This window comes from Schistocerca serialis, chromosome 2 (assembly GCF_023864345.2).
Source record: "Schistocerca serialis cubense isolate TAMUIC-IGC-003099 chromosome 2, iqSchSeri2.2, whole genome shotgun sequence".
NCBI lineage: Eukaryota > Metazoa > Arthropoda > Insecta > Orthoptera > Acrididae > Schistocerca > Schistocerca serialis.
Genome location: NC_064639.1, coordinates 376,236,926 through 376,252,196, shown reverse-complemented (window position 1 = coordinate 376,252,196; position 15,271 = coordinate 376,236,926). Strand labels below are relative to the sequence as shown.

The 15,271-nt window shown below is 38.1% G+C and overlaps 1 protein-coding gene across 9 annotated transcripts in view; it reads left to right on the top strand.

Annotated features, from left to right (window-relative positions):
- Positions 1-15,271, top strand: part of LOC126457194 (sodium bicarbonate cotransporter 3) — a 989,834-nt gene that overhangs the window by 783,145 nt on the left and 191,418 nt on the right. For 7 of the 9 annotated variants that reach the window (XR_007585444.1, XM_050093289.1, XM_050093286.1 and 4 more), the window contains one exon: positions 1,281-1,400. The exons of 1 other annotated variant lie outside the window; for it this stretch is intronic. Coding sequence is in view for 7 of the 8 variants with exons in the window: in XM_050093289.1 (XP_049949246.1) it covers positions 1,281-1,400 (120 nt within the window). In the remaining variant the exon portion in view is untranslated. Of the gene's footprint in view, positions 1-1,280; positions 1,401-3,368; positions 3,462-15,271 lie in introns of all 9 variants that reach the window. One more of the 9 variants, XM_050093287.1, reaches the window with a different exon arrangement.

Here is a 15,271-nt window from a genome sequence, read left to right as displayed (position 1 = left end):
AGACTAGGACTGTAGGGTGTAGTGCTGGTGTTTTGTTTGGTGAGCATTTCAGCACATGTCAGCTGTAATTGTTGGTCCACGTTTCACAAAATCAAACAAAAGAATCTCCTTTTTACTCCAGTAAACTGCAGCTATCATTTTTTTACTTCAGAAGGAGATTCTGTAATTTTTTGAGTTTGATTAAATTGGATACCATCAATGCACTGACTGTTGTTTTGATTCTATGTTGGTGCTGGATATCCACACATGATCAGCCATGACAATGTTAGAAAACAAATATCTCCATCTTGTCAACAATGACCCAACAACATTCATTGCTTAACGTTCTTTGTGTTGTTTGGTAAGCATTTTAATTAGCCACCTTGCAAATAATTTATGATAGCTTAGATTTTCCTAGGTAATCATGTAAATAGTGGTGTGGCCAACATGTGGAAATATATCTGTCCGAGCACCAGTCATCAACTGCTCATAACATTGTAGTTCAGGGTCCATTTATTAGCATTCTGCTCTGTATCATGCACGTATCTGTGGCAACTTTCTGAGTCTCTACACTATTTTGTTCACTCATCACTGTAGATCCATAAACAAGGCACAACTTCTGATGAATTTGAGCAGCTGTAGACCCTTGTTTCATACATAAATTGAATTACAGCATGCACCATGCAGCTGGCAGGAGCTGGGATTTTCAGAGTCACTGTTGCTCACTTTCAGCCGTAGTCAGACTACTGCCAAATCAAAACAATGACTTCTGTTGCTTTACAGTCAATCAATAGGTGACAATGTATTCATGCAGCTTTGTTCTAAGCTGCCAGTGTTTAAATGTAAGTAAACCACTCATACTCTTCCAGCATGCCTCACATTTCCATGTTGATTTTGCCATTATTACAACAAATTGGCCGCAGTTCCCCCACCTCCATCATAATAGTTTTTAGAGAGAGAAATGAATACTTTTCAATCTTTCAGTTGTCCTCCCTACATGTACCATCCACATTATTTATTTATTTATTTAGATTGTAGAGTTCCTGAATTACCTTTATTCTCAAAACTAATAAAGAAAGACTGCTTCATCTCACATGATTATGTCACCACGATTGAAGTATTTGTGTGTCTTAGTGCTAACATTTGTAGCTTTTATGTATTTCTTGCAGATGAAATTCAAAGAACAATGATATTTTGGGTTTATGTTAAAGCTAGTTAAATAAGATTTCTGATGTGTCAAATATGTAATAAATGTGAGGGATGTTTGTTACTCCATTTCTGTACCTGCTTGGTGTGGCCAGACTTCTCACAGGAGACACAGAAGGTACCTCAGCAGGTGATCCGCAGTTCAAGCTGTCCTTCATCACAGACAGCTCTGCTAGATGTCCGGGATAATAAGGGGCCATACCTTGCTGTTCCAGGTACACCTAAAATTGTTCAGCTCCAGCAAACCAATAGAAGTTGTTGATCCTGAAGCTGTTTTGCTGAACACCACTAATTAGCAGTATCAGTTACCTGTTGAGTCTTCCTGTAATCTCAGTCAGTTCTTCTCTTGTAGCTTAATTGTGTGTGTTTATTGCTAGAATGTAGATGACTATGAATGAAACAGTCTTAGATGGTGGGGAGTATGGAGTGGTTTTTTCTATTCTTAGGGCACAGAAATCAAGACTTTTCAAAAATTTGATTTAGTTATGACCAAGTTTTTAAAATTATGTAGATAAACAAGTGGATTCTTTCAAAGATACCTTGTAGTTTTGCTCATTAATTTGAGCCTCATTTTCTGTGACAGTATTCACTATCACAAAAGTACAGGCTTCTCTGAATTGTATATTTAGAAAACACTGCAGTACACTGCAGTTAATTGTTATACTTGAACTCTGTGCTCTTTCACCCAATATACACATTCTTTCACAATGCTCTATGGTAGAATCTTGGAATACTTAAAAATATGCGGCTCTGCTTTTGAGCGCATCTGTGATTCTTCTCATTTGACTGTCAATGCTGGAAGTGGAATTTTACTTATGTTGAAAGATGTTAACAAAATTTAGAGAACAGATTAGTTTCACTACATCTCTTCTTTAGTAGTATGTTTCAGAGTTGTGAGTGAAAAGTACTGTAGAATCTCACATGAATGTTATTAATTCCTCAGCATTTCTGCATTACTAATACCTACAACATATTTTGCATTCTACTTGTGGCCTGACTGTGTTAGTGATGATAAACTGTACCATAAAAACAGATGCTCAAGATGTGGAAAGCAGCTCACTTTTAATTTATACATATGTTTTTAAATTTAAGCTATTGTGATATGTAAAATAAATACTTCTCATACTGCCATGTAATTTTGTAGTGGAGGAAACTGAATTAATGGTGACCCTGAACCTACAATCACTTAGTGTATTATTTTTTAATGTTAGATGTGTATTTGAAATGAATTTTAGACCCTTGCTATTCAGCATATTCACTAGATGTATCATTTCCCTTAGCTGACATCATGCCCCACCAAGTGGTTGGATTCACTACCTGGTTTGCTATGTGCCAATTAGCACAAGGTTTGACTTTACTGCATTTATCCAGTTACAAAATGTCTTAAGCTGTTGATTCAACATAGTATTGCTCAGCCCATTTTTGATTGTATGACCCCTTCCTTTTGCACTCTCCCCAACTCTTCCACTTGTATGTTATTAGAAGTATTTTTTATTGATCTGCTGTAACAGTGCTCATCTTTACCTTCGCAGAATATCTTTATTAAAGACTGTGGTTCAACATTTTTATTACTCGTGGATATTTTCTGTTTCATAAATTTTGTAGCCTGACATACTAAATGTTGTAAAAATCCATTTTCATTCACCCCTCCCCCTTTTACTCTCTGGTGCTAGATTATTTTCCCTCTCTTCACCAGAAACCTTTAACAAACATGTTTAGTTTTATATGTATAAAAATACTTTCAAAATCTATAGCAGCATCTTTGTTGTGGAAAATGTACATGGAATTGTCACAAATGCAGTATTACATGTTCCAAATTTCTTCCTCTATTTTTTTCAGTCTTTGTTTATATAATTTTCACAAAACCATACCAATAAAACAAAATAACTTTCTGTCTTTTGCTTCAGCTGTTCTAACTATTAGTATGTAAGTTGCATGCAACTCTGGAGTCTTACAGCTGTAGTCTTATGCTCGTTTATGCTGTATGTACTGCTGTTCACTCTTCTTACAGTAGCTCTTTTATCATAATTGTACCTACATCTGAGATTCAAAAATTGTATACTGCATTGCATTTGACTTGTGGAGGATACCATAATCTCTGTATGTAGCAGTAGACTACAGATAATGAGTGCATATGCGTGTTGAGTGCCTGAAATCTGAGGTGAAGTGATGTATCTCTGCAGTGGAGGAGCAGCCAACAGGGTCTCAGCCAGCCAACACCACCATCAACAGTAACAAGTTGGACTTTGGCCGATTTCTTTCTGTCCCTGGAGCTGGTAACCTATCGCTTTTCTCTCACCCAATAGTACCCTTGCCTGTCTGCTTGGCCTGCTAGACTAGTTTACTTTTATCTTTTTTCCCATTCCATTGTGTAACTACTTCATTTATTCTGTTTGTTATGGCTTCAACTCTGAGAGATAATTTTAAGGACTGGGCTTATTTTTACTGCCCATGAAATTAAACAGGATAATGCTAAACATTTATTTTTTTACAAGCAGTGTACAGTTGGTAGCAGAGAAATCTCTCTTGACCATGACTTGCGCTAATGTTGACACTTCTTCATAACAGAAGAAATAACCTTCTGTGCACTGTCAGTTGTACCAAGTAAAGGAATATGAGCTCCGTAACATGTTGAATGATATTTTCTGCTACAGCTTCTGTCATGGTACATTTTACTGTGATTACCAAAACTGAAAAATTCTCTCATTTTTATCCCATACTAACTAAACAATCAAGTTAAAATTGTTAACCACCCATCAAATGCAAATATATATTCAGAATAACTCTTGGTTAAAAGCTTGACAAATTTGTGCTGATTTTAATGTCTGTTATCCTTTCATTAATGTCGTCAATATCATGGAGACATATCAGACACTGCAAAGGAATATTACGTTATTTTCTATCTGATAATTTCAATGTATAAACAACATGCTTCCAAAACAGATGTATATGGAATTACAGTATAGCACCCTTTTCTGAGATGACGAAGCTTTTTGATAGAAAACTTACTTCCAGTTGTTCTTAATTTTTTTGAAGCTTTTTGTGGTGTGTAGTTGGTGTTTGCTTTGCATTAAATAAGAGCATGTTTTTTAATAAGCATACATTGTCGTTTATTGTAATGTTTCAGTATCACATTAAATTTGTCAAAACTTAACTTAGATTGTTTGTAAATATTACACTGAACAAATATAATAGTCTTTGGTTACATTATCTTGCTGATCTCAGAATTTTTTTCTAAATGCATGTGTGTTTTGAGTGATGCAGACTAATTGGACATGATGTTGACTGTTGGGTATTCAACAACTAATTTTGTCATATTCATTGAGACACATTTCTATTTTTTTAGGTCAATAAAACTGTAAATATATTATTTAGTTGTTGACATTTGAACACCAAAATTTGCAAAACAAATAGCTATGACTTATCAGTTATATAGTATTACTATTAAGCTGTATGTAAGAAAAATGTCAGACTGGAATAGTGGTAGATAATACAACAATATAAATTCTCTCATCAGAGATTTGACGGCAATTGTAACTTATTGCAGTATTTATGTATTCACTTGCAAACTATACCTCATCTTCTGTAATAAATGGTGCCTTCATAATATCATCGCATTTTTTTTCTAACTAGGCACTTTTCAGCTTATTGTAGTACCTTTTATTTTTTTATTATTTTAATTTCCTGCAGCAAACAAATGTTTCTTGCCATATTAAATGCTGCCCACCTAACTGTCATGTGAAAATAATCAGCAGTCATAGCCTAAACTGAATGCATAGTCTTGTTACACAAAATTTGTTTTAAGTAGAAGTTAGTGCAAGGATCATAGTCATCTTCAGAAATCACCTGATGAAAACAGTTTATTGGTGTGTTTTTGAATGCATTTATTTCTGGGTAAATCTGCTGCCTTCATTCCATTTATAAATTTAAGTGTGAGGGTAGATCACAAGAAACTATGACAGCAACAGTGACTACTACATAATAGGTATGAAACAAAAAATGGGGCTGTAGATAAAGAGATGTTGAATGAAATGCATTTGGTTGTCAAGAGGGCAGTGTTTGATTTCTTCAGTGACTTCATTAGCAGAATATTATTGAAAGATCCCTCACAAAACCTAAAGAAATTCTGGTCATATGAGAATGCTATTAGTGGTATTGAAGTTAGTGTCCAGACACTCATAGATGAGACAGGAACTGAAATTGTGGGTAGCAAAGCAAAAGCAGAAAAGCCTAACTTTATTTTCAAATGATTCTTTATAGTGGAAAACCAAGGAGAATTGCCTCAGTTGAATTCTTTCACCACAGTAAATATCAGTGAAATATATACCTGTAGCATCAAGAAGTAAGTGAAGTTATTAAAATTAAACAAAGCTCCAGGGCCCGATGGAATCCCTACCATATTCTATTCTGAATTTGTGGTTGAGTTAGTGCCTCTTTTAACCATAATATACCCAAGTTCACTCAAAAAAACTGTGCCGTGTAGTTGGACAAGAGCACAGGTCGCACCCATTTATAAGAATGGCAGCAGTAGTGATCCACAAAGGTACCATCCAGTATCCTTGACACCATTTGTTTTAGAATCTCACAACATATTCTAAGTTCAAATATAATTACGTATCTTGAACAGAAAGACCTCCTCCATGCCAACCAGTGTGGATTTTGAAAACATCAGTCATGTGAAACCCTACATGTACTTTTCACACATGACCTCCTCAAAGCCGAGGATCAAGGGCATTGGGTACAAGCACTGTTTTTGACTTGTGAAAGGCATTTGACTCAGTACCACACATTTGCTTAATATTTAAAGTATGGCCATGTGGGGTGTCAAGTGAGGTTTGTGACTGGCTTGAGGATTTCTTGGTGGGTGAGGCATAGCACGTTACCTTTGATGGAGTCATTGACTGATGAAGTAGTAACTTCAGTAGTGCCACAGGGCAGTGTGTTGGGACCCTTGATGTTCACATGGTATATTAGTGACCTGTGGACACTACTAATAGTAACCTAAGACTTTTTAAAGATGATGCAGTTATCTATAATGATTTACTCTCTGAAAAAATCTGACAAGGTTTCAAAGTGTTTAAAATTTGGCATCTTGTTTTAATATTCAGAAATATAAAATCTGCACTTCACAAATCAAAAAACATAGTATACTATGACTGTCTAGTATCCTATGACTGTCATAGAATGTAGGGAAATGTGATCAGTCTATGAGGGAGTTAGCATGCAAAATACATGCAACTCCTCGTAGACTGTTGCTGAAGTGTGTGGGACCTGTACCAAATAAGACTAACAGAGGATGTGAGAACATGAGTGGTGACTGGTTTGTTTGACCAATGGGAAAACATCATGGATGTGCTGAACCATATAAGACTAACAGGAGATATTTGGCCATATACGACTATGGGCAACAAGAATGTATCAGGTTTGTTTGATCCCTGGGACGATGGTACAAAGATGTTTAATTGAAATGGCTGATCTGTGACATGAAATGCAAACTATCTCAAGGAAACCTTACAAAGTTTCGAGAAGCAGCTAAACATATACTACATTCCACTTTGTTATCACCCCCATATGGACTGTGAAGACGAGAGTAGACCTACAGCACACACAGAGATTTTTAAGGAATCTTTCTTCCTGTGGTCCATACATGAATGGAATGGGGAAAAAGCCCTAATGATTGGTGTGATTGGAAGTACCCTCTGCCATGCACTTGACAGTAGTCTGCAGAGTGTAGATGCAGTTGTAGAATGGATGTGTTGGTGCCCTACTGCAAAAACTTATGTAAGGAAAGGACTACTTTACTGTAATTGGACCAAACAATTAATTAAAACAACTCTCTATTATAAGAGCTGAGTTAGTTCTGTTTGATGGAGAGTCATTATATCAAAAATGTAATTTAAATGTGGGTAAATCTTATAATGGTTGGAATACTTAACAAAGAAAGTAGATTTTACCTTCATCTAATTATATCTAAAAGAATTTACCAAATAAGAATTTGAACTTCTGGCCTAGTTGCTAAGGTATCTTTGAATCATATAGTTTAATGCAACCCAAATTATGTTTTCTGTAGCTTAACTCCTCTGGTTTTATGAATTTTGTAATATTACTTTAATTTTATATTTGCATGTAGCCAATTTTCAGTTGTTATAAGCTTACTTGCAGTGCTTACTGTGCAATTTTTTTATACCCTCAGACTTCAAGAAGAATATAATAATTCCAATCCCAAACAAAGCAGGAGGTGACAGATGTGAAAATTACCGAACAATCAGTTTAATAAGCCACAGCTGCATAATACTAACACGAATTCTTTACAGACAAATGGAAAAACTAGTAGAAGCCGACCTCGGGGAAGATCAGTTTGGATTCCGTAGAAATACTGGAACACGTGAGGCAATACTGACCTTACGACTTATCTTAGAAGAAAGATTAAGGAAAGGCAAACCTACGTTTCTAGCATTTGTGGACTTAGAGAAAGCTTTTGACAATGTTGACTGGAATACTCTCTTTCAAATTCTAAAGGTGGCAGGGGTAAAATACAGGCAGCGAAAGGCTATTTACAATTCGTACAGAAACCAGATGGCAGTTATAAGAGTCGAGGGGCATGAAAGGGAAGCAGTGGTTGGGAAAGGAGTGAGACAGGGTTGTAGCCTCTCCCCGATGTTATTCAATCTGTATATTGAGCAAGCAGTAAAGGAAACAAAAGAAAAATTCGGCGTAGGTATTAAAATCCATGGAGAAGAAATAAAAACTTTGAGGTCTGCCGATGACATTGTAATTCTGTCAGAGACAGCAAAGGACTTGGAAGAGCAGTTGAACGGAATGGAGGATATGAGATGAACATCAACAAAGGCAAAACGAGGATAATGGAATGTAGTCGAATTAAGTCGGGTGATGTTGAGGGTATTAGATTAGGAAATGAGACACTTAAAGTAGTAAAGGAGTTTTGCTATTTGGGGAGCAAAATAACTGATGATGGTTGAAGTAGAGAGGATATAAAATGTAGACTGGCAATGGCAAGGAAAGCGTTTCTGAAGAAGAGAAATTTGTTAACATCGAGTATAGATTTAAGTGTCAGGAAGTCATTTCTGAAAGTATTTGTATGGAGTTTAGCCATGTATGGAAGTGAAACATTGACGGTAAATAGTTTAGACAAGAAGAGAATAGAATCTTTCGAAATGTGGTGCTACAGAAGAATGCTGAAGATTAGATAGGTAGATCACATAACTAATGAGGAGGTATTGAATAGGATTGGGGAGAAGAGAAGTTTGTGCCACAACTTGACCAGAAGAAGGGATCGGTTGGTAGGACATGTTCTGAGGCATCAAGGGATCACCAATCTAGTATTGGAGGGCAGCTTGGAGGGTAAAAATCGTACGGGGAGACCAAGAGATGAATACACTAAGCAGATTCAGAAGGATGTAGGTTGCAGTAGGTACTGGGAGATGAAGAAGCTTGCACAGGATAGAGTAGCATGGACAGCTGCATCAAACCAGTCTCAGGACTGAAGACCACAACAACCACAAGGAAGGAAAATACTGTACACAACGTTTCAGCATTCTGTGTTTCTTGCAGTTTCTGAATTAGTTATAATATTTATTGACTAGTTTTATGTTTTTCATACCATAGTCCTTCAGACCTTTATGTAATATCATGTTTCAACTACAGCCAAAAGATAATTTTGTATATTCTTACAAAAGTTCTGTTGTTATTTGAGGAGGAGGAGGACAGAATTTACAGTTATTGATTGCAGATGGATAATGTGAACAAAAGCCAGAGGAGAAAAGAAATTATAGTCCTGTTGATGAGGCCAGTAATACTGAAATAGCTCATGATTTTTTATCAGTGTTCAAAATGTATAATCTGCATCAGTGGCCCTTTTTTTCATATAAAAGATGATGCTATTGCAAAAGAAAAAATGCATACTGGAGGTACAAAGAAGTAGTTATAGTTATGAAATGTGGGCTGAGTTAATATGGGACTGTATTTATACTAGAAAACAAAAGAGAAAAAGACTGCAAATTTAAAATTTTAAACTTGTTCCTAATTTGTTGTGTGTATGATATACATGAGGTGTGATTGAAAAACAATGAGAATTTTTGTTTGTCTTAAAGAATCTTTATTTATTCATCAGCGCCAACTTTGAATGTGACTAAGTAATCCTCCTGAAATATAATGATATAATACACTTGTACCAGCACTTTTTTAAATCTTGGAAACAATTCTGGAACTCACTTTTTCTTATGGTGTTCAGATCCTTCAGTGATTCTGTTTTTGTCTCAGTCTCATCAATGGTAGCAATGTGACCTCGTTTCATCAACCTGTTGAGCCTCGGGGATAGAAAGAAGTTGCAGGAGGCCATGTTTGGCAAATACAGAAACTGAGGCAACATATCGGTTTTGTTTTTTGCCAAAAAATCATGAACAAGCATTGAGGTATGAGTGGGAGCATTATTGCGATGCAATTTCCATGAGTGGTTTTGCCACAATGCTGGTTGTTTTCTTAGGAGTGCCTCACGCAGACAGAGCGTAACTCCCAGGTAGTATTTCTTATTGACTGTGCTAACATAAGGCAGGAACTCATGATGCACTATCCCATTGTAATCAAAGAAAATGGTGAGAAGAACCTTGACATGTGATTGAACTTCTCAATTCCCCCGGTCCTGGCTCATCAGACAGTTTCCTTTGGTATGACTGGGCCTTGGTTTTGACATCATACCCATATACTCATGTTTCATCACCTTTTATAACCTTCTTTAGAAGTTGTTGATCATTGTTGACTTCATTCAGAAATTCCCAAGCGGTGTCTATGTGACATTGTTTTTGGTCGAAATTCAACAATTTTGCAACAAACTTTGCAGCTACCATTACATTCCCATAGTACCCGACAGAACTGCCTGGCATGAACCAAAGTATATGCCGACATCATCAGCAGCCTCTCTGATGGCGATTCAGTGATTTTCCAGAACCATTTTCTTTACTATTTCCATATTGTCATCAGTAATTGGTGTACTAGGGCATCCAGGGTGGTTGTGATCTTCAGTGTCTTCTCGATCCTCTGTGAAACATTTTCACCACTCATAAACTCTTGTCCTACTTGTAGTAGATTCACCAAAAGCCGCAGTCAACATTTTGAATGCAGTATTGCACTTATTCCATTTTTCAAGCAAAATTTAATGCAAATTCACTGATTCACCTTTTTTGAAAGTAAAAATTTGCCGAGCACTCAAAAACATGTATAAGCTTTTTGACTATCAACTGTAAAGTAAATAGTCAAAACAGCTGAAAATGCAAACAAACATCTGGAACAAGTATACTGACAAAATAAAAAATTTTAGAAATTGGATGTATAAAGCCTGTGAAATTAAAAAATTTCTATTACTTTTTGATCACACCTCATATATTACATAGACAGATAATGGTGTAATACACAGCCTCTCCAAAAGCAAGTGAAAGAGCAATAAAAACGCATTTGTGTTAAAAAATATGTGAGGCAATGCTGCTGCTTACCATCTCCTTTGCATAACTTGGATAAAATAACTGAAAAAACTTCTGATAGAGTATATGAGGTAGATTTAGAAGACATTTAGAATGGAATGGTAAACATGCTTACCACATAACATAGGTTAAGGATACTTTAACTAAACTAGAGCCATGGTTAGCATGCTTGAGTAGCATTTGGAGGGAGATGAATGCAAATCCAAATTCTTTTAACTGTTTAGGGGTTCCCTGAATTGGTGAAGGTGTATAATGGGATTATTTCTTTGAAAAGACTCAATTGAGGTTTGTGATCCATCTCTGATTACCTCATCTGTATGTCTATGTGGAGTGGGGGGGTCAGGGTGGGGGAGAGAGAGGGGGGGGGGGGATTTGTTTGTGGTTTATGGGCATCTAGTGGTGAGGTTATCTATGTCCTTACAAATATTAATAGGAATGAATGTGGTTAAATGTTAGAATGCTAGGAAGAATAAGTCCTATGCAAATGTATGCACTCTCTCCAATCCTCAAACGCAGTCATTGGCTCATTCACACTAACTCACATCCATTAAGACAGCACAAGTGGGCAGATGTTTCAGAACAGATGTAAAATAAGAGGAAAAGTAAAATAATTACACAGGGAAATGTTACTGGCTGATAATTTACAAAAATCACAGATGATCCAGCCAGCATGTTAACACATTATAAGCATTTCCCTAAAATTTTAGGGAGTAATTCGTATGTATCACAAAACCTGAAAAATAGTACCATATTTGTTTGATTGTCAATTAAAATAGAGTACAAATCTGTTGGCATATGACCTGCTGCCCTCTACTCTGAAAATAAAATATAGTCTTGTAAAATTTGGTGTGCTGCGATCTGTACACCACAAGTGCCACACATTGGACAGTCCTCTCATTGGTGCAAGAAGCCATAGGGCAAGAAGGACCTCACCCCACCTGTGTGGCTGAAAGGAGCTTTACCACAGTCGCGATGTGGACTTCACCAGGTGCTGTTTATTGTCAGTCACTTCCAGCTACTCTTCTTCCCATCCATCCATTGATATGATGGTATGAAGGGGAATGGCACACTATCTTATTAGAGAATTGTGACACACTTCTTTGGCTGTCATGTCTGCCATTTTTTCCATTAATAACCATATGCCCTGGTGCTCAGCAAAAAGACATCTTCTTCCCCAGCCATTATAGGTGGAAAAGGGTGTCCTGGATATATTCTGGACTAAATCATATGCTGGGTACAAGTGTTGTAGAGTGCTAAGGGCGTTCAGGGAGTCAGTACAAATGAGGAATAACAAATGTCACCTGCTTCAGCACCCTCAAGATTGTATATAACTCAATACTGAAGACCGTGAAGTCTTGAGGTAACTGAATCTTAAGGATACGACCAAACAAAACAACAGATCATCCAGTGGCTTCCCCCATTTGGAACCATCTGTGAATTGAGTTGAAGTGTTCATTTAAAATTTCATAAAATATCATATTAAAAACTCACACAGGAGGGCAATGCTTCATCTACTAGACTACATTTAAAATTGCTCTGGACCTCTGCAGTAACAAGCTTGACAGTCAGTAAAAGTCCCAGATTTTGGTCGCCACTGACCTCACACCAGTGACTCTATTTCATGCTTCATGTGGAACCCATACAGCATTGTTGCTCTTATATGACTGGAGATTGGTTTTCGTTGTGAATGAACAACAGTTTGGTATGCTGGCAAATTTGCAGCAGCAAGGATCTTATGTGCTTGATGTATCATGAGAAGTTGCCACCATATGGTAATGGTTTGCTGATCTAAGGTCTCACTGATCCGTATACCGTGCACCCATAGTCCAGCTACGATCTCACGAAAGCCCTATATAACTTGAGCAGATGTGCCCTTTCTGTTTCCTAAGACCTGTGGGTAAGGCACTTTGAGAAATTCATTGTATACCAAGTCCTTGCCTTCAGGCCTTTTAGGTGGTAACCACAACAGTTTGGAATAACAATGAGGCCCAGAATCATCAGTGAGTCTGCAAAATGTAAAACTGTCTTTTAAGCCCACTCATCCAACCTCTTTACTGTAGGTCACAACTGACGAGTTGCTGTTGTCGTATTGGAGGAGGAAGAGAAAACTGCAAAATCGTCCACAAATAAGGAGCATTGTACAAGACTTCTTACTGTACACATTATGCTGTTTATGGCTATGGTAAAAGGAGCAACACTTAAAAACATCTCCAGAATCCACACTGAGAATGGCTAAGGAGCTGCCTGATCTCTAACATCCAGACAATGGCTGACCATTCACTCCATGGTCTATCCTACACACACTGTTAACTTCTCTGACATGTTTGGTCCTTTCCTGGTTTGAGGAGAAATATCAAAATTACCTCCTTTGATAAATTGGGAAATTGGTCTGTCCACTATCCTGAATTAAAACATTGCAAGAGAATTTCCTTTGACCCATTTTCATGTTCTACGGCATGCTGTATGTGATTTATTCAGGACGAGGCCCAAGAGCCTTAGACAGTGCCGAATACATCTCCCAAATGGAGAATATGCAGTTGTAGGACTCAGGATCATTGGACCTTAAGTCAAAGTCACCCCTCTGTTTGATAGCATGCCAATGACAAGCACTGGATCCAGGGTGGCAGTGGCAGTGATCATTGCAGAATGCTCTGCTATTGTCTGGGCGATATTGCCAGGTATTATTCAGAGACATCTCTGTTTCAGCACCACTGCTATAGGTAGCTGATTGCATTTACTGGAAACCCACCTGATGGCTTCCCATACTTTCATAGAACAAGTGGAATGTTTTGGGGTGTCCAGAAATGTTTGCCAAGACCTTTCCTTGCTCTGCTTGATTATGCCTTGAGCCTTGGCTTTCATTAATCAAAAGTCAGGAACATTTTCTGTTGTTGGGCAGTGCTTTAACTGTCACAGAGCCAGATTCCTTAGCGGACTCATTGGTCCATCAAGGTACAGGTTGACTCCTAAGATGACACGAGGACTTCACTATGGATAAGTGAGCAGCATGGGGAATCACTAAAGTGATGTGGTCCACCCATTTCTGGATGCTGTCTCGGTATTCAAACACAGCCAGGTGGCAGAACAACATGCAGTTAAGTTTTCTGGTCACCCATTGTGGTAGTGGCCTTTTAAGGATTGCTCCATCCAACAGATGAATTCAGAGTGGGAAGTTGTCACTGGAATGAAGGTCATCAGTAAGTTCCCTCAGAGCCAAATCCATGAGGGATGGCTGAAGATCACCCAGTAGCAGTGTTGAAATGAGCAGAATTGCTGGTACTGAGAATGCACTACTGCTGAGACATCATGAGGCTCTCTAATACTTGACCCCTGGGGAAACTCAAGTTTGAGCTCCATAATACATTATGGGCATTGAAATCTCCCAGTATGAGAAATGGTCAGGGGAGTTGTTCTATAAGCTGTGTGAAAACCTCAGAATCTCTGACCGATGTGAATTTCAACAGCTGCTGCTTGCAGATCAGTAACTATGAATAGTGCAGATGAGTTCTGTGTATTACTGACAAACACAATGACCTCTCCCTGCGCTGTTTCCCAGTCATGTTACCTTTGTGATGGAGGGTATAGCCCCATAGCACAGGGGGCTCAATAGTTATAAAATGTGTTTCTTGTCAACACAAGTACAGGGGACGTTCCTGTGCTAGTAGTTTCAATTCCTCCCTCCCCCCTTGCTTCCTGAACCCATTGATGTTCCACTGTATTATTAAAGCCTATTGATTTGGAGGGGGGTTGTATTTTCGTCCTGTCTCTTTCATGGGTGGGAAGCCCACAATGAGTGAAGGCTCAGTCTTGGGGCAAGATGGTTCCCTCAGGCAGACTTCACTTTCCACTGACTTTGAAGGCTAATCATGAGAACCGTGAGATGCAATGAGGGCTGCATGGTCTGACAATTTTGGACCTGTCTTTTTCTGAGGTTGATGCTTCCTATTTAGTTTGTTCATCGAAGTGGGTTTGGTAGGGATAATCGTGGCAGTGGTATTGTCAGGGCTGGCCTGTTTACTGATGTCTGCTAACTGAAGTTCCAGAAGCTCCACAATATCAGAAATTGTAGCTTTCTCTTATATACTAGGGGGGGGGGGGGGGGGGGGAAGAGGGGGCGGGTTAAGGTTCCAGAATAACAACACTTACAAATCCAGTTAGTAGTCCTGACACTTCCAAGTTCCAGTTGTGCAAAGGCTTTGGCTGTCAGAATTGGCTTCTTAATGGCTGAAGCAAAAGTAGTAGTGAATGTGGGAAGGTGCAGAGTCCTACAGATCTTTTTTGTCTCACCATATCTGATATGCTTCATAGTTTTCAGCTCCTGTATCTTCCTTTCTTTGAGATAGACACTGCAGTCTCTACCCACACAGGGTGATTCCCAGAGCAATTTATGCACTTCGGAGGAGATGAACAAATCTGCAAGTGACTTCATCCCTTAAGTTCCAGAGTGCTGTGCTCAGAGCACCAGCATGTAAAACAGCACATGGGTAGGGGACATAAGGCTGCACATTTAAACAAAGAAAACCTGTCCTGATACATTCTGGACATTTCATGCTATTGACTGTTAGGATAAAAGAATATCTCATTTGACCAGA